The following is a 19,634-nucleotide window of genomic DNA, read 5'->3' as shown; positions in this document are numbered from 1 at the left end:
GATGCCACAAAGGTCATCTAGTCTATCTCATTGACATTTGCATTTGTAACTCATACATTTTGACAAAGTGTAGCGAATACTGGGGTCTCAGGTAATTTACATATCACTCGTTTCCACAATGTGTGATCATCCCTGAGATTTAGAATATTGGGGTCGCAGGAGACACTCCTACCCCTATGCCTCTGAAGAAATCATTTCAATCTTTTATAACATAAAACTTAGATCTTTGAGATGCCGAAGAGAGAGAAGGAATGGAACCAGAAACACACAGACTTTTTACCTGTTGGGGTCAAAAACCGTCGTTACGAAGTTAGTATCCAAACATTCTATAAAAATAAATTTTATCTTTATTTTTATTTTTATTTTTATTTTTATTTTTACGAAATGAAATCGTAAAAATAAAATATCTTGCGAAAAGTTCCGCAGATTAAACAAAGTTCTCGACAAAACACGATCATCGAAGATAGCAAAAGAATCGTCGAAACACGAGAATAGGAACTTGATAATCGCAGGATCATACGAAGCTTGGTCGCTATAGCGAGCGAGTATCCGTGCATCGATCATTTTCCGAAACGTCCAAAGTCTTCCGAAACGACGTAAAACTATGCATTCTCGACTATCCGTATATCCGTTCTCCGCGACTCACGACTATCCGTTTCTTGATCTCTCGATCAAATGGAATCGTCCGTTTGGTTTGCGATAAAAACCGCGGAAACTTAACCTTATCGGAAAAATCGTAAAAAAGTCTCGAATCAAAAATACGGCCCAAAGGAGGTCCTAAACTTGATTCGAGGCCCACTTGCGATTTCTTAAAAACCCATAAACCTTATGACGGTTTATGCTTGGTCGATAAGCATCAGTTTCCGCGGAAAAAATGGAAACTTTCCGCAGATAATCATGAAGATCGAAAAAATGGAATATTCCCATTTTTCGACTATGACGGCTTAAGGGCAAAAGGGGGAAGAGTAAACCGACCTTGGAGGGAGTATATAAGGAGTTCAAGGCGAGAGGCATAAAGGCATCACTTTTTCCAGAGCAAACTAGCACTTAGAGCATTTTAGGCAACTTTCCGTTTTTGTTTTCGAGCTGCGACTCAATTAGGTTTAGCCACCTTCTGGTATTAGAATCAGGATCTCGCCGACAGCTCTCGTAGCCGAAGCACGTTGTCCTGTTGTTGTCACGCTTATACGCAGATTCGGAATAAAACCCTTCTTGCTCTGTTTCTACGATTTATATTTTATTTTTCCGTTGTTATCGTGTTCTGATTGCTTGACGTGTGGTTTCTCAGAAATCCGGGACCTTCTGGGAAATTAGGGTTTTCCTACTTTCCTAAAATATACGAAATATTGACGGTGCGAATTTTGGTTCCCACAGTTTGGCGCTAGAAGGAGGGGGGTACGGATCAATCTTACTCACGACCAGCTCAAGCTCAACAATCAGACGCAAGATGGAAATTTCAGACAAGATCTCATGCATGGAGGGAGCAGCGGCCGAACAGGCTAAAACTCGCGACGACCTCCTGGTAATTGAGCTGACGATCCACGACATCGATGTCGCGAGAGTACTGATCGACACCGGAAGCTCGGTTAACATCATCTTCCAAGAAACTCTCGCGAAGATGCAGATCGATCCGTCGGAAATTACAGAAGACGCCAGCCCGCTGGTAGGGCTTTCGGGAGAACCCACCATCGCTTTGGGGTCGATCAGTTTCGCAGTCAAAGCTGGAACGGTAGAAAAACTGACGGAATTCCTAGTAGTGGATCTCCCGGCATCGTACAATGCGATCATGGGCATTCCCTGGATAAATTCAATGAGAGCAGTCCCATCGACATATCATCTGTGCCTCAAGTTTCCGACCTCCCACGGGATCGAAACAATCTGGGGAAATCCCAGAGTGTCGCAGATATGTCTCGCTGCGGAACTCAAGCGCAAGAGGTCCGATCTCGACACCGCTCCCAAGAAAACTAAGAAAACGATTTCAGACGAAGACACACAGGATTTGGCTGAACTCTTCTGGCAATCTCGAAGGGCTGATGCCCTAGAAGAAAAACGCGAACCAACCTGTGAACCCGTAGTTACGGTTTGTCTCGATGAAGCATTCCCAGAACGATGTGTTGAAATCGGAGCCAATCTCCGCGAGCCCTTGAAAACAAAACTCGAAGCCTGTCTTAAGAAGAATCTTAACACATTCGCATGGACTGCGAAGGATATGCCAGGAATTGACATTAACATCACTGCCATGAACTAAACACCGATCCAACGTTCAACCCAATCAAACAGAAAAGGCGGAAACTAGGCCCCGAGCGAGCAACCGCAGTCAACGAAGAAGTCGAAAAACTTCTTAAAGTGGGATCTATAACAGAAGTTCGTTACCCCGATTGGCTCGCAAATCCCGTCGTGGTTAAAAAGAAGAACGGAAAATGGCGAGTATGCGTCGATTTTACCGATTTCAATAAAGCATGCCCGAAAGATAGTTTTCCTTTGCCGCACATCGACCGGTTAGTCGAAGCAACAGCAGGAAATGAACTCTTGTCCTTCATGGACGCGTTCTCGGGATACAATCAGATTATGATGAATCCCGATGACCGCGAGAAAACAGCGTTCATTACGGATCGCGGGACTTACTGCTATAAAGTAATGCCTTTCGGCCTCAAGAACGCCGGCGCAACGTATCAACGACTCGTCAATCGAATGTTCGCTGATCAACTCGGAAAAACGATGGAGGTTTACATTGACGACATGCTCGTCAAATCCCTCCACGCTAACGACCATGTCGACCATCTTGAGGAATGCTTCTCCCGGCTGAATTCACATAACATGAAACTTAACCCGGCCAAATGCAGATTTGCCGTAGCATCGGGAGAATTCCTCGGATACTTGGTAACTTATCGCGGGATTGAAGCCAACCCAAAACAGATCGATGCACTCATCGGGATGGCCTCCCCTAAAAACAAGCGAGAAGTACAAAGGTTGACCGGGAGGGTCGCAACACTCAATCGGTTTATATCCCGATCAACGGATATATGCTTGCCTTTCTACGACGTCCTGCGGGGAAACAAAAAATTCGAGTGGTCAAACGAATGCGAAGACGCTTTCAAACAGCTAAAGCACTATCTGGCGACTCCTCCGGTTCTCGCAAAACCCGTAGAAGGGGAACCTCTATTCCTGTACATATCAGTATCGGCAACGGCCGTTAGCGGCTTCCTGATAAGAGAAGAACGTGAGGATCAGAAACCCATCTTTTACGTAAGCAAGACGCTCCTGGACGCCGAAACCCGTTATCCCCTGATGAAGAAATTAGCGTACGCAGTCGTAACATCGGCGCGGAAGCTTCGACCTTATTTTCAATCCCACACCATCATCATCCTTACGACATTCCCCATCCGAACTATCTTGCATAGTCCGAGCCAGTCGGGAAGGTTAGCCAAATGGGCCGTCGAACTCAACGAGTACGATATAGACTATCGCCCCAGGACGAGTGCAAAGTCCCAAGTCCTCGCGGATTTCTTGGTGGAGTTACCAACCAAAGCCATAACCAACAAAGAGCCTAATTCAACATGGCTCCTCCACGTTGACGGATCATCATCAAAACAAGGATCCGGCATCGGCATCCTCGAACAATCGTTTAGATTAGAGTTTCATGCCTCGAACAACGAAGCAGAGTACGAGGCCCTTATCGCGGGATTACGATTAGCCCACGGTTTGAAAATACGAAATATCCACGCTTACTGCGACTCTCAACTCGTTGCAAGCCAGTATAGCGGGGACTACGAAGCCAGGGACGAAAGGATGGAAGCATACCTCAAACTAGTCCAAAACTTATCCCAGGACTTTGATTCTTTCGCCCTGACTAGAATTCCTCGTTCCGAGAATACGCAAGCAGACGCACTCGCAGCCCTGGCCTCGAGTTCAGATCCGGGACTTAAAAGAGTAATCCCGGTAGAGTTCATTGAACATCCAAGCATTGGACCTCCCGTCATCATCAATCTTATTCAGGATGATAACGAGGACGAAATCGCAGTCGAATCAGAAGAAACGCCAGAACAAAACGAATATGGCTACGATGCGCCGTGGCTAGAGGCGATACGAGCGTATATCATTGACGGAAAATTACCTCCTGAGAAGTGGGCGGCTCAAAAAGTCCGAACCCAAGCTGCCCGTTATGTAACGGTCGACGGAGAAATTTACAAATGGAAATTTTCTGGACCACTCATGACTTGTCTGGAGGGACATAAGGCCAGAAAGGTAATGGAAGAAGTTCACGCTGGTTCCTGCGGAAATCATTCCGGCGGAAGGTCGCTCGCCGTAAAAATAAAACGCCACGGATACTACTGGCCAACGATGATCGGAGACTGCGAAAAATTCACACGAAAATGTGAAAAATGCCAGAGGCACGCTCCAACTATTCGGCAACCTGCAGAAGAACTCTCCTCCATTACGTCACCATACCCCTTCATGCGCTGGGCTACGGATATTGTAGGACCTCTTCACAAATCCAAGCAAAAACGCTTCCTGCTGGTCCTCACGGATTTCTTTTCAAAATGGGTAGAAGCCGAATCATACGCAAGTATAAAGGACGCCCAAGTCGAAAATTTCGTATGGAAAAACATTATCTGTAGACATGGGATCCCATACGAAATAGTAACGGATAACGGATCCCAGTTCATCTCTACCCGCTTTGAAGCATTTTGCGAAAAATGGAAGATACGATTGAACAAGTTAACTCCCAGATATCCGCAGTGCAACGGACAGGCAAAAACAATCAATAAGACCGTCCTCGTCGGACTTAAGAAACGCCTAGACGAAAAAAGGGAGATGGGCGGAGGAACTCGAAGGAGTCCTCTGGTCACACCGCACAACTCCGAGGCGAGGGACGGGAGAAACACCCTTCGCCCTCGTATACGGCACCGAGTGCATGATTCCTGCAGAAGTCGAATTTCCCGGGATCCGTAGACGGCTTCTCCCAGAGCGGGAAGGAATAAACAATGCCATGCTATTGGATAACCTCGATCTTGTCAACGAGCAACGAGATCTGGCCCTAACCCGAATCCAAAATTATCAACACGCAGCCGCAAAATACTATAACTCCAACGTCCGAAATCGACGATTTCACGTAGGAGACTTAGTTTTGCGAAAAGTTTTCCAGAACACTGCTGAACGAAACGTAGGAAAGCTAGGAGCCAACTGGGAAGGACCGTATAAAATCATAAAAGTCGTCCGACCTGGTTCCTACGAAATCGAAAACATGCAAGGTGTGAAAATCCCAAGAACTTGGAACATCATGCATCTCAAAAAATACTATCACTAATCACAATCGAAGAACTACGAGATGGCTTGATCCCCGGAAAGGGGTATGTAGGCAACTCGCTAACCGGCGGGTTCAGCTATCCCCCCAGATTAAAAAAGGGGGGGAGTGGGGTGCGTATATTCGTATACTCCCACGACTTTCTAAATTTTACGGAAAACTCCGAATTTTCGAAACTCTTCAACAACTATTATCACGTCCAGAAATCGTCACTCATCTAAACTACACTATCAAAAAACCCATAACTCTTTTATGGCATAAGAAAAATCCGTTCACCGCACTGCGAGACGTTGCTTCGTGCCCGAATAAATTTTTTCTCGTAAAAACTTTTAAAATAAAAAACGCCTACAGAACGGCATCACGTCTTTGTTGCTGATCACAACAAACGAACTCTAACGTCCTAAACAGACAAGCCACCTAAGGGTAGGCTCTCCTACATCCGACCAGGATACCATAGCGCGCTATACAAGAAAATCGAAATTTCGTCTGGGCACTTCGTAAAGGAAGTAGCTCCGACTCGTATCCAGACAAAACATAATAAGCCGATAACACTTCGCAGATTTTAAAACCGTACGAGTCAGGTCAAAATCGCAAACAGGCAAAACGAAAGCCGATTTGTCATCGCAAAGCCTCAGTCCGAAAGTAAACCTAGGTCTTGCCCTAAATCCAGTCTTACTGGTACTTAACATCTCATAGGCATAGTATCAACACCCGATACGAGATCCCAAAATTTGCCTCTTCGCTAAAATCTATCCGTTGTACGAACCTTCGCGTAAATTTGTAAACTGCGGAAAATCTCGCTTTAAACACACGATAGATACGGTGATCATCGGAAAGGCAGGAGTGAGACGACAACTCATACCCTACCTTTCAAACTTCGATATACGGAAGTTCTTATAAAAACGCGAATCCAAATTTTCATTAATTAAAAACCGCAACGCGGTAGGGATTCAAAGCCACAAGTGGCCAGTCCCGAAGATAAAAACATGACCTTTCAAGGCCGGAACAAACACAAACTCATAAAATGATTAAACCAAAAGACCACAACCTTAAACCTAGACGTCCCCTTCACCTGCCTCGCTCCCAGCCGCTTCGTCACCATCTTCCCCAGTCGCCGAACCGGGCTTCTCAGCATCCTCCGCAAATCGATCCGGAACGCACTCAGATCGCAGATAGGACAGCAGCAGTTCGAAAGTCCTGTCTACAGATCCCAACTCGGACATGCGGGCCAACAAGCTATCCTCCTCGGACTGAAGAGACAAAGAGGGATCGCCTTTAAGCGCATGAATAACCGCCATCCCACCATCAATGCTCGCTGAAATCAGATCCCTGCGGTAAACAAGCTCTAAGGAGCCCAGGATCTCGGCAAAACCCGCCAAACGAGACTGGAACCCGGCACACAAAGCACTTAAGGCGTCATCCGCACTGCGACGCGTAGGGATGTTAATTTGCGGGTTAGGGCCTAACCCTCACTTGTGTAATATAAGCCCAGCCCTATTTTAACCCTCTTGTTAATCATGGGTTAGGGCTGGTACTAGGGTAGCCCATTTTAATTTTTATGCAAGGCAAAAATTGTTGTATGTCAAATTTAATCAAAGTTAACATGTTTTTTAAAACTCAAAACATGATTATATAAATGGAAAAAGTCTCTTTTATTCACTTTTGTCCTCAAATTCTAAGTTTGAAATTTAAAAAACCAAGTTTTACATATTTTTATTCATATCAATGATTAAAAAAAAAGTTCCACTCCTCCCATTGTGTCTCCAACTCTCGTGTCTCTCCTCTAAGCTCCCAGTTCCACTCTGCAAAAATTAGAGAGATGGCAGTCATGTAAAAAGCAGTCAAACAAGCATCATATAAGCAAATCTGTGAACTCTCAAGCATCAGAAATATTCTAAAAACATGTAACATGTAACTTAGTCAAACTGTTGAACCTGTGAGCTCAAACATGAGCATCGTACGAGAACAAAAACAGTTTGCAACTGAGACATAACATAACAGAACACAACTACACAAGCAAGCTACAGAAATTACAGAACACATCTACTTACAATATCTCGGAGAGAGATGAGGAGGATCGCGAGAGAGGAGAGATGGTGAGAGCTGAGAGGCGATATCTCGTTTCTTGTTTCTCGATTTTCAAGTAAGATATCTCTTTTCTGGTTTCATCGTCGTCAAGGAGATGGGGAGGATCGCGAGAGAAGAGAGATGGAGAGAAGAAATAAAAAACGGCACCGTTGAGTTGAGTGATTTGTTTTCTAAAAAAAATAAAGGGTTTTTGGATTAACCCGTGTGTAAAGTTAGTCGGCCCTATTTTAACCCACATAAAATGTAGCGGGCTTTGGGTTAAAAAAATTGATGCGGGCTGGGTTAACCCTACAAACCAAAACCCATATTAACATCCCTAGCGACGCATCAAGCCCTCATTAGTCTCAATCTGGTGCTGGAGTCGACGAACTTCCGAAGCCTTTGCCTTCCTGGTTTTCTTCTCTTTGATCAAAGCACTCGCAGTTTTCCCAAGATCCCTCTCAAGCTCGCCGACCTGTCCTTCGAGCCTAGACACCTTGGCGGTGCAGGAATCCGTCAGCGCCGTCATTGCGCCTTGGACCTCGGATAATTGGCCCTGCGCTTCTCCGAGCTCCCTGGCAAGACGAGCGGCCTCGGTACTGCAATCCCCAATCATCCCGTCGATCAGAGATATGAACTGCGGGAAGAAAAACCGTGTTAATAAGCATAAAATCAAAACGGAAGGATAAGTTAAAATCTGAACAACATACCTTTCCGCGGAGAACGGGTGCAATACGCAATCCCTCCGGCAGCGGAGGACCTCCCTCGACAGGTACCACACACTTCCTCTTCCGAGACCGAGAGATCGGGACAGCGCTTGCTGCTCGCAACCCCAGAACGATCTCCTTCTTGGCAGGAGGAACGGGCTCAACAGCCTCTTCCTTGTCTTCAAGGATGATCGGGACGGACAACGATCCCGGAACCTGGGATGGAGCTCCAAGAGACTGCGTCTCGGAGCGCTCTCCGACCTCGGGAAGAACTGGAACCTCGGAACCAGAAATTGGGACGTCCGTCGCGGCAGGAGAGAACGATTTTTCTTCGGTGGTCTGGATGATTTCCTTCTCGGCCTTGCGACGAGCCACCCTCTCGCGGAAAGAGAGGAAACCAGCACACAAGTTGGCTCAGGTGCAGATCCATCAACTGGGGCCAGCGGAGCTTCAACCATTTCAGCATCTGAGTTCATCTTGCCATCTTGAGAGGAAGACATCTTGAGAGAAAATTTGAGAGAAAGAAAAGAAGTGTGAAAGAAATGAAGTGGAAAAGCTCAATACTTATAAGATTGTGGCTGCATACTATTCAAAAAAAAAAAAAATTATTTTCGTATACCTTTACGAGTTTACGAATACGAACTTCGTCAAAAGAAACGACTGTCTTGTCCGATTCACCTAAACATACGTTTGAATCTTTCTACGATTCTAACGTACTGGGGGGCTAACTGTTGGGGTCAAAAACCGTCATTACGAAGTTAGTATCCAAATATTCGATAAAAATAAATTTTATCTTTATTTTTATTTTAATCTTTCGAAAAGTTCGCAGATTAAACAAAGTTCTCGACAAAACACGATCATCGAAGATAGCAAAAGAATCGTCGAAACACGAGAATAGGAACTTGATAATCGCAGGATCATACGAAGCTTGGTCGCTATAGCGACCGAGCTGCGGACAAAGTCCGGTCGCTATAGCGAGCGAGTATCCGTGCATCGATCATTTTCCGAAACGTCCAAAGTTTTCCGAAACGACGATACGACGTAAAACTATGCATTCTCGACTATCCGTATATCCGTTCTCCGCGACTCACGACTATCCGTTTCTTGATCTCTCGATCAAATTGAATCGTCCGTTTGGTTTGCGATAAAAACCGCGGAAACTTAACCTTATCGGAAAAATCGTAAAAAAGTCTCGAATCAAAAATACTGCCCAAAGGAGGTCCTAAACTTGATTCGAGGCCCACTTGCGATTTCTTTAAAACCCATAAACCTTATGACGGTTTATGCTTGGTGGATAAGCATCAGTTTCCGCGGAAAAATGGAAACTTTCCGCAGATAATCATGAAGATCGGAAAAAATGGAATATTCCCATTTTTTCGACTATGACGGCTTAAGGGCAAAAGGGGGAAGCGTAAACCGACCTTGGAGGGAGTATATAAGGAGTTCAAGGCGAGAGGCATAGAGGCATCACTTTTTCCAGAGCAAACTAGCACTTAGAGCATTTTAGGCAACTTTCCGTTTTTGTTTTCGAGCTGCGACTCAATTCGGTTTAACCACCTTCGGGTATTAGAACTAGGATCTCGCCGACAGCTCTCGTAGCCGAAGCACATTGTCCTGTTGTTGTCACGCTTATACGCAGATTCAGAATAAAACCCTTCTTGCTCTCTTTCTACGATTTATATTTTATTTTTCCGTTGTTATCGTGTTCTGATTGCTTGACGTGTGGTTTCTCAGAAATCCGGGACCTTCTGGGAAATTAGGGTTTTCCTACTTTCCTAAAATATACGAAATATTGACGGTGCGAATTTCGGTTCCCACATTACCTTCCAGACTCGTAAGAGGATTCCGATCCAGTGATTACCAAGCCCTAAGACAAGCAAATAAAGTCAGTATTAGTGTTGGAGGTCAGCTTTGGTTCCTTCAAACAATCTCAGCTAGTGTATATAGGTGACAGGTTGATCCACTTTAGCATCTTTAGTACTATCTGCAATCAGTAAATCTAGAATGGTGCTAAAGAGTGGTTAGACAATAAGGAATAAATCTATATCAATGTCCCCATTTAGTACTTATGTGAAAAATAATTTTGAAGAACATTTTAAATAAAAACCAAAATAAAAACACATATTAGTAAACTCCCCCCCCCCAAACTTAAATTACAATGTCCCAGTGTAACACAGCAGGAGTGAATAAATAAATCATAAGAACTGAATGTAACAAGATAGAACGACTAAACCTGACCGATATGGTGTCGAGCGATACGTAAGGACGTACGTCGAGCGTTAGTAATGGTCGTGTGGTGTCGAGCGATGCGAATGGAATGTGTCGGTCGACGGAATCATCATTCTACTTGGATGTTTAAGAACTGCAAAAATAAATGCGAAAATAAAAGTAAAAATGGAAAAATAACTTAAAAAGAAAATAAAAAAAAACTAATAGTGGGTTGCCTCCCACTCAGCGCTTTGTTATAGTCATTTAGCTTGACTTTGGTTGGTGTGTGACTCAGTTGGTACAGAAACTGCTGATTATCGGGCAACAAGCATCAATTTCGTTTCTCCTCCTATCAAACCATGTGGCAATGAAGCTTCTTGTGGCATCATCACTTCTTAGCTGTTTCTCATCTATCTTGAGGACTGTATCCGTGAGTTTCCTCAGAGTTCTTTCAATAGATTCGATGCTGCCAACATTCTTGTTGATGGTGTTGTAGGAGTATTCTGACAGTTCCCTCAGTTCATTCTGCAATGCGTCGATCTTGTCATGAATCAGCTGATCTCGGTCTGCCAAGGAGTCTGTGTCGATCGATGCTACAACATGTGCGTCGGTCGTTTCGCTGGGAGTAATGTCGGTCGATCCAGTGGTAACTGTGTCGATCGATTCTGAAAGCTATCTTTGGTGCTGCATAGCACGTATCTCGTTCTTCAGTTGACGAGTAGTTCTGCATAGGCTGTTCACTCTTTCGTTGACAGTGTCGTCAATGTCATCACTTCTCCCGTTGAATCTCTCCTCCATAGCATTCATAGCCTCGTATAGCTCATGTTTGATCTGATCAACTGCTGCTGCTGTGCATGCTCTCTGCGCTGGTGGTTGATCGATGTCGATCGATATGGGTCTGATCCTGTCGATCGATGTCGCGTTTCTGTCACGAAGACCAAGATGATCTTGAACAATGCCAATGTCTTGTTGCAACTCGTTCAACTGTTGTGACAGTGTATCCAACTATCGCATGATAGGTGAACTGAAGTGATTGTGCCTTTCCTCGTATGATTTCATCCCATCCTCCATTGCTGCGAACCTTGTGTCGATCGATGGTGAAGACTGGGTGTCGATCGACGGAACAGTAGCATTCTGAGCCTGACCTTTCTCGCGAATTGTTGCCAACTCTTTTTGTAGAAGATCAATCCTCTTGCTTAACAATTCGACATTGTTGTTGAGAGGGCTGTAGACGTCTCCAATCCGTGTATTGATGTAAGCAATCTCCCATTAATCTCTTTTAGGTGATGAACATTCTGGTTGGTCCTTGGATGTAGTCTTGCCGATGTCGATCGATAGTGCATGTGCTGTGTCGATCGATACTTGTGGCGTGGCTTCCTTATCAAGCATGGTTCTAATGCTTTCAATCTCCATTCTAAGCACTGCCATATCACTTTGGAGAGCTTCACAGCTGCTATCAAAAGGTTGGAAAGTATCTTCCACCAATGTGTGAAGATCTGCCTCAAGGTGTGCCTGAGCTCTCCATACATCAGTCACCATATCATCTATCTCCTCTCTACTGTAAGGTACTGGTGGTGGTATGTAGGCATGGTAAGGGCGTATATGTTCCGGAAGGCGTAAGAAACCCCTGTGAAAAAGAGATGCTCTCTCCAGGATTCTCCTTATGTGCTCCTTGGTGACAGGTATGATTTCACATCAACTCCTCTAGCATGTCCAAACTCATCTATGTGGACACCAAATTCATCCTTCGCTTCCCATTTGAATCTTCTGGATCCGTTGGAATCAAAGACACGTCATCCAAACTCCAAACGTCTGTCGGGCGATCTGACTCTTGCCCTGTCGATCGATCTGGGTAGCTCGCCATCGATCGATGGTGCTGAAACGATATCGATCGATGGTGAACTCCGATGATGACCGAAACTTTGAGGAAGATTATCCTCCCTCATGGTGACGTGGTGTTTGTCTTGGACGTGAGCTAGGATGTCTGGATGGCCACGTTGATGTGTGAACAGGTTGTCTGGTCCATTGGCAACTTGAAGGATGTCTGCTATGTCTTCTTTGGATATCTGCAGAAATCTTCCATCCATTGCTTTTGCAAAGCCATCTCTGTCCCTGAAAATACCAAATTCGTCAGGTGTTAGTGAAACATTCCTGATATCATATGGATCATGAAATCGAGATTGAGCTCTGGTAAAGGCATCGATCGATGGTGCAGTGGTGGTGGCGATCGATGGTGATCGTCTAGCTGCAGGGTTGGATCGATTGTTCTTGATGTTGCAGTCCTCCATGGTTATGTTGCTAGTTGCTGGAAGCTGTTCGTATAAGTTGTTGAAGTTTGAATTTTCGTGGCCGATGTTGACAACTTTATATACCCGTCTGTTGTCCTAATCGGTGAAATTCCGATTTTGTCCTTTAAGTCGTCTGGGTCAATATCGATCGATGTGATGCTGGCGATGTCGATCGATGGACGATGTCGTTTTGCTGGACGGAGTAGATAATCGATCGATGGTGGACGGTGGATGTCGATCGATTTTGGGAAACGATTTGCAAATCTATCATTCTCCATGTAGTTTTTCCAAGCTCTTTCTTCCCAATAATCTTCATCAAATTCTTCAACGTGGTTTCCACTGTGGGAAGATCTGGCTGTATCTACTGCAAAACTCTCATGAAATCCGATATCTGCCCAACTTCTTACTGAGTAATCATCTTCTTTCCTGTTGGGTTGGATGGCGAAATTTGGGTAGCAATGATCTGGTAAGTCGAGTTCATCATCTGGTGTGCCTCTGTGGATCGATAATCCATGGTTGGTGTCGATCGATGATGTAGTGATGTTGTCGATCGATCCCGAGTACTCTGTCTCATACTCTACTTCACAATGACAAACTGCAATGATACCAAGATCATCTTCTTTTTCCACGGTTTTGGCTGGTGGTTTGCCAAGTTTGACAGGGTCGTAGTGGATATATGGATCTATCATAGTCAAGCACATCCTGTTGGTGTTCATGTCACATACAGCTCCTACTGTAGCCATAAATGCTCTTCCAAGTAAGAGGGAAGAGTTCCAATTTAACTTAATGTCTAGGACATGAAAATCCACAGGGACAATGGCATTACCAATCTGCACTTCCAGGTCTCTGATCAAGCCTCCAGAATTCTTCTGAGTGTAGTCCACAAATGTGAAGATCTCTGGTGAAGGCTCTACTTTCAGCCTCCAGGGTATTGCAAACTTCCCAGGATCACTCTTCTTCTTCAATGTGATCCTTTTCCTCATATCTTCTCTGACATTGTCAAACATTCTCCTAATGTCATTTTCAGTCTCCCTTGTTTCTCTGAAGAACATCCACAATCTACTTGTGAAGTAAACCTCCTCAAAGGGTTTCTCTAGTGGGATTCTGATAACTCTCTTAGTAAAACCATCAATCTCCTTCTCATTAGCTTCCCTCTTAAGGTTCTTAGGAGTTTTCTCCTTCCTACTCCTTAACCTTCTTCCTTCAGTTCCCTCTGATGTTAGTGTAGTGTCTGAAGGGTTACCAGTAGTCTCTGCAGGGTCAGCTTGTGGTTTCGGTGTGGGTCGGAGTGCATTGATCCAGTTGCTGTCAATCGATGGTAGTTGCACTTGGTATGTGAGAGGTGCGTGTCGATCGATAGGTAGAGTAAAGGGTCGATCGATGCGTGTATCATCTTTGTGTCGATCGATGAGTGGCTCATCTCGTCGATCGATATCTTCGTAGGTGGGGGTGGGTGGATGAGGATGTGAAGCCGTGAATTCAGCATGTGTCAAGATCCTAACCGCGTTGCAATCTGCAGTCGTATCTGGAAATGACATCGTTGGTGTCGATCGATGTGGACTAGTTGGTGTCGATCGACACCATTGTGATCCTCCGAAACTTAGTGAACTTTCCACTTCAAAGTCTCCTTCTTGTAGCTTCTCATGCTTCACGACTTGCCAGAAATCATCATTTATAATGGCATTCACGTGGTGTTTCATGCTTCCTTCTCCTACTTCCTTAGAAGTTCCAATTCTCCTGATAGAGTCTTCAGTTTGGAAAATTTGTGTCTCAAGCTTCCTAACTTGAGTACAAATGGTGTATATCCTTGTGTTCAGATTGTTGAAGACATAATCAATCTTTCCATTGAAATCCGCTGTAAGCTTCTGCTGTCCTTCAAGAACTCTATCAATCATGGCATCAAACTTACTCTCCTGGGTGGGTGGTGGTGGGTTTTGGTAAGCTGAGTTGCCGTAGTTCCTGGTGTTGGTGAACGGTTTCTGATACTGTGAACTCTGGTTGTAGTTACTGTTCTGACTACTGCCAAAAAAGTTTTTGTTTCCACTCTGGTTTCCATATTTCTGAAATCCAGTACCTCCAATGTAGTTCACATCTTCCTTTGTATCATCTTCTCTAGCCTCTCCTTCTTCAGCTGAGCAGACTGGCTGCCGTAGAAATGCATGTAAAGCATCTATCTTAGCTCTGACTTCATTCATCTGGTTCTCCCCGATGGCTGCAACCGATTTCTTCTTGTCAGAGTCAGTGTTCTTGGTGCTGCTGCTGTTGGCTAGGTTCTCAATAAGTCTCGCAGGCTCTATTGGATTCATGGTGTTGAAGTCCTCCTCGCTAGCAGTATCAAGAGCCATCTGATACCTCAAGGCGATACCTCTGTAGAAAGTGCTTAGCAGCTGCACTTCATTGAATCCATGGTGTAGACAGTCTTGCTGGAAGAACTTAATCTGATCCACGCGCCTTTAAAAGTCTCACCAGGCTTTTGCGCGAAAGTGGCGATTTTGCTCCTTAAGTCTTCAGCACGTGCCTCATCAAAGAAATTACACAGGAAGGCGTTTTTGATGTCGGCCTAGGATGTCAGTGATCCTGTAGGTAGCTACTTGAGCCAGTGTGAAGCTTCTCCAATCAGTGAGTAATTGAAGAGCTTGCAGAGTAGGTAGTCCTCAGGGACTCCATCCATACGAATAGCAGCTATAAGATCCTCGAACCTCTCCAGATGGTCCATAGGATGCTCGTGTGATAACCCAGAGTAAGGTATCTGTGACACGAGAGAGTAGTACTGAGGCTTGAGCTCGAAGTTCGGCTTCTGAATATCTGGAAGTCGAATAGCTGATCTGTTGGTGTAGTATTCATCAGGACGATTGTTGTCTGCCAACGATCGTATTTGAGCTTCTCCTGTAGCCTCAGCTTCCGGCTCAGGGATTATGTTTCCCTGTGCATCTAGCTTCTGACCTGTTGCATTACGCAGATGACCATCTTGGTCATACATGTTTCCATTCTCGCCCTGCGTGAGAATAACAAATGCAACCATGCCTCGCGAGTTACTGTCGATCGATGTACGGTGGGTAGTATCGAACGATGTGGATCGGTGAACGGTATCGGTCGACGGTGCTGTTTGAGTATCGGTCGACGGTTGAACGTGAATATCAGTCGACGGTACTGCGGTTCTGTCGATCGATGCGGAGCGTAGGTCTTTGCGGATTGAACGTTCCAAGTGTGCAGTATCTTCTGAGAATAGTAGTTGATTTTCCTTATTGCTTCTGGTACTGATGGGCATGTACCTGAGAAGACAAGAAAATTTTTAATCAGAAAGGTGGTAAAGAAAAAGAAAACCCTAAAATTGATAAAATTAAATCTAATGGCGATCAAAGCTCCTCGGCAACGGCGCCAAATTTGGTACTGCTCAAATTACCCTATAGAGCTTACTCTCTCAAATAAGAGGTTCAGCTGTAGTACTTAGGGATCGAATCACGAGGAGCTAGGGAACCAATTAAATCTAATCAATTAATCAGTCCTAGGTGAAGTTGGTTTTAAATGATGAAATGTAAATGACAATCCTAAAATGAGCAAGGTAGTTGCTTTAACTAACAATATGATGGTTGTTTAAATGATAATGAAGAGTGCTAGACTTAGGGCTTTTATTCAGGAATGGAGATTATAATATCCATAAATGCCTAATAAGTTGCTTGCATGATACTATAGAACTCAGCCGCTTAACTCTCAGTGATGTCTCACTGGTTAAATAATCTAGATCTCTGGCCTCAACTGTCGTATGTTGACCAGAAAAAAAGTCGATCGATATCCTTTAGTGATATCGAGCGATACACCTTTCGCAGCGCCGATCGATTCACCTGTCGGGATATCGATCAACGGCTTCTAGATATGCCTAGGTGCGAGCCGATAGTGAACACTAGGTCTCAAGGAGGGCGGTTAGCTCTTCTCCAAGGAAACACTAGTTCAAACAGATAATTCAAGATATCAAAGATCCTAGTGATCTATGCTCTAGTTAGCTACTCTAGAACAAGCTTAGGGTGCAATCTATTTGATGAATAACACAACTTAGGAATTATAGTTTGGGGCTAATCCCACAAACCTATTTAAACCCTAGATCTAACAAGTAGACTACTCATACATAGCTAAGCAATTCATAATATAATAGATAAAAGAATTGCATAGATAGGGAATAGAAAACAAATGGAGTTCACAAATCTCTCCAATCTCTCAAAACATATAAAACTCTAGTCTCTCTCTCACACTCTCTGCTTTGCCTCTCTAGACTTTTTGCTTGCTTAGATTTGTCAAAGTTTGCTTCTTGCCGTCAAAAACACTTAGCAGGAATATCTAAGCATTCCATTAGGTTAAAAACTCATCAGGGGCAATCTCGTAATTTGCTGAAGTATTGGTGAAGTAGTCGTCTAAACCATTTCGTCCTCGATATCGATCGACAACACTATATGTGTATCAATCGATTATAATCTTATAGTACGCGGATCTTCTCAGCTACATCGATCGACAACTCTGGATGAGTATCGATCGATTCTTATCACAATGTTGACTTCCGACTTGGTCTTGAATGGTCAACTCGGGTGTATTATCTATTGTACTCCAAAATGCTCCAAAAACATCACTTTATCATGAAACGATCCTGAACCTGAAAACATACCTAACAGGCTAGAAAACACATTAGTTATATAATAAAATACTAGTATACCATGGTAGAAAATGGGTGAAATCCATGGTATATCAATAATAAAATACTACTATACCATGGTAGAAAATGGGTGAAATCCATGGTATATCATAGATACATTAAAAAATTAAGAGAGTTCAAAAGAAGCATATAATTAGAAGTCTGTTTTAGTTTTGGAATCATTTTGGGAAAAATAGATTTTGGGAAAAACATTCTATTACTCGTGTGAAAGCTACAAAACTGTTGATTCTATATTGTATACTTATATATCCATGCAAGAATTATCATTAAAATCCGACCTTAGCTCAGTTGGTAGAGCGGAGGACTGTAGTGGATGCAGAATATCCTTAGGTCACTGGTTCGAATCCGGTAGGTCGGACACACTTCATGAAAATGATTTTGATTTCTATTTTTGGCAGTAGACATCGAGATAATGATGTGAAAATGTGGTTTCATAATATATGTTTATCTATCTCTAATGCATACTTATTTTTGAAGTCTTCATCATTATAATTTGGTGGCTTGAGAAACAGGTAAATGAGGTCTTAGGGTTATGTTATTATATTTTTTTAAAACATGATGAATAATAATACATTATTGAATAACTAAAATGTAGATATGATTTCCTTTGGAATATTGTTCTGCATGTGCCTATAAGTTGTCAACCTTCTCAATAAACTAGTTTAGCCCTTTCCATTTTCTTGCATGACCCTTATTAGGTAATTTTAATTTAATAAAAAATAGATCCTTACCATCAATATAACTTTCAAGGAATAAGGTTAGGTGAATAAATATAAAACTAATATGTATAATGTGATCGAGTGAATGCAACAAATTCTTTAACAGAACCTGAATTGTTTAAATATTAGGTATCCCCGAATAAAACAAAATTTTCTGGTTTTAGAAATGGGGTTACAAATTTTTAATACTCTTTGCACTAGGTTAAAAATATAAAGTTTTAGATGTCAAAGTGGTAATTGTGGGGATGACTATTAATAATGTAACCTTTGCCCCGTACAGATTTGAGTTCTGAAATTCATGCTTTTGATTAAATTACAACTTAAACAACATTAGAACCGAAAATGGTTCAGACATTTTGTTAATAAAATTCAGAAAAACTTAAAAAAATATCGAAAGGCATCACATGTGATTAATTTAAATCTTTATACAATGCTCGTTATATATATATGTATAAGGATTGATCAAAAAATATGTTTCATCATGTATACATATGAAGTACTATATTACAAAACCGACCTTAGCTCAGTTGTAGAGCGGAGGACTGTAGTTGACACAGCAAATCCTTAGGTCACTGGTTCGAATCCGGTAGGTCGGATATTTTTTGTTCATCCATTTTAAAAAAAATTCCAAACTAGTTCAGTATTATTATGCATATATATTTTATCATTTAAAAGGTCTTTGATGAAATCGAAAATCTAATAGCGTAAATTATAATTTGGTTTCTTGTTAAGAAATTAGGGTTGACTTATTTAAAACCCGACCTAGATTTTGTTTCTTTCAGACAGGTTCACAACCAATATTCTGTATGAAATATTGCACTATGATATTGAAATCCAGTGGAGTTATTGATGTTGTTGTTCTCCTTTGGCATGGTCTGAAATTGGGAATATACATAAGCTAATTAGCATAATTTCATCCTGCAATCATGACAAAAAAAAACCATTATGGATATATTTTTGCCAACCATTATCAGAGGAAAATGAAATTTTATTATAAGTTTAACTTAAATCTTTCTCATAAAAATTTTCATTAATATTTTGTAGATACATTTGAAAAATTAAAAGAGTTCAAAAGAAACGTATACTTAGAAGTCTGTTTTAGTTTTGGAATGATTTTGGGAAAAACAGATTTTGGAAAACATTCTATTACTCGTGTGAAAGCTACAAAACTGTTGATTCTATATTGTATACTTATATATCCATGCAAGAATTATCATATAAATCCGACCTTAGCTCAGTTGGTAGAGCGGAGGACTGTAGTGGATGCAGAATATCCTTAGGTCACTGGTTCGAATCCGGTAGGTTCGGATACACTTCATGAAAATGATTTTGATTTCTATTTTTGACAGTAGACATCGAGATAATGATGTGAAAATGTGGTTTCATAATATATGTTTATCTATCTTTAGGCATACTTATTTTTGAAGTCTCATTATAATTTGTGGCTTGAGAAACAGGTAAATGAGGTCTTAGGGTTATGTTATTATATTTTTTTCAAAACATGATGAATAATAATACATTATTGAATAACGAAAATGTAGATATGAATTGCCTTTGGAATATTGTTCTGCATGTGCCTATAAGTTGTCAACCTTCTCAATAAGCTAGTTTAGCCCTTTCCATTTTCTTGCATGACCC

At 42.6% G+C, this 19,634-nt stretch overlaps 1 protein-coding gene and 1 non-coding gene across 2 annotated transcripts; both read left to right on the top strand.

Moving 5' to 3' along the window:
- The first annotated feature begins 1,447 nt into the window (after positions 1 to 1,447).
- LOC108850266 (uncharacterized) lies at positions 1,448 to 4,953 on the top strand. Its single transcript, XM_057008082.1, has 2 exons — positions 1,448 to 2,080; positions 2,281 to 4,953. The coding sequence occupies exons 1-2, from the start codon at positions 1,448 to 1,450 to the stop codon at positions 4,951 to 4,953; spliced, it is 3,306 nt and encodes a 1,101-aa protein (XP_056864062.1).
- A 12,597-nt stretch (positions 4,954 to 17,550) lies between these two features.
- Positions 17,551 to 17,635, top strand: TRNAY-GUA (transfer RNA tyrosine (anticodon GUA)). The gene is given in 2 exon segments: positions 17,551 to 17,587; positions 17,600 to 17,635. It is a non-coding gene; the product is annotated as a tRNA-Tyr (tRNA).
- Positions 17,636 to 19,634: the final 1,999 nt, after the last annotated feature.

This window comes from Raphanus sativus, chromosome 4, assembly GCF_000801105.2.
Source record: "Raphanus sativus cultivar WK10039 chromosome 4, ASM80110v3, whole genome shotgun sequence".
NCBI lineage: Eukaryota > Viridiplantae > Streptophyta > Magnoliopsida > Brassicales > Brassicaceae > Raphanus > Raphanus sativus.
This window is presented reverse-complemented; position numbering and strand designations above follow the sequence as displayed.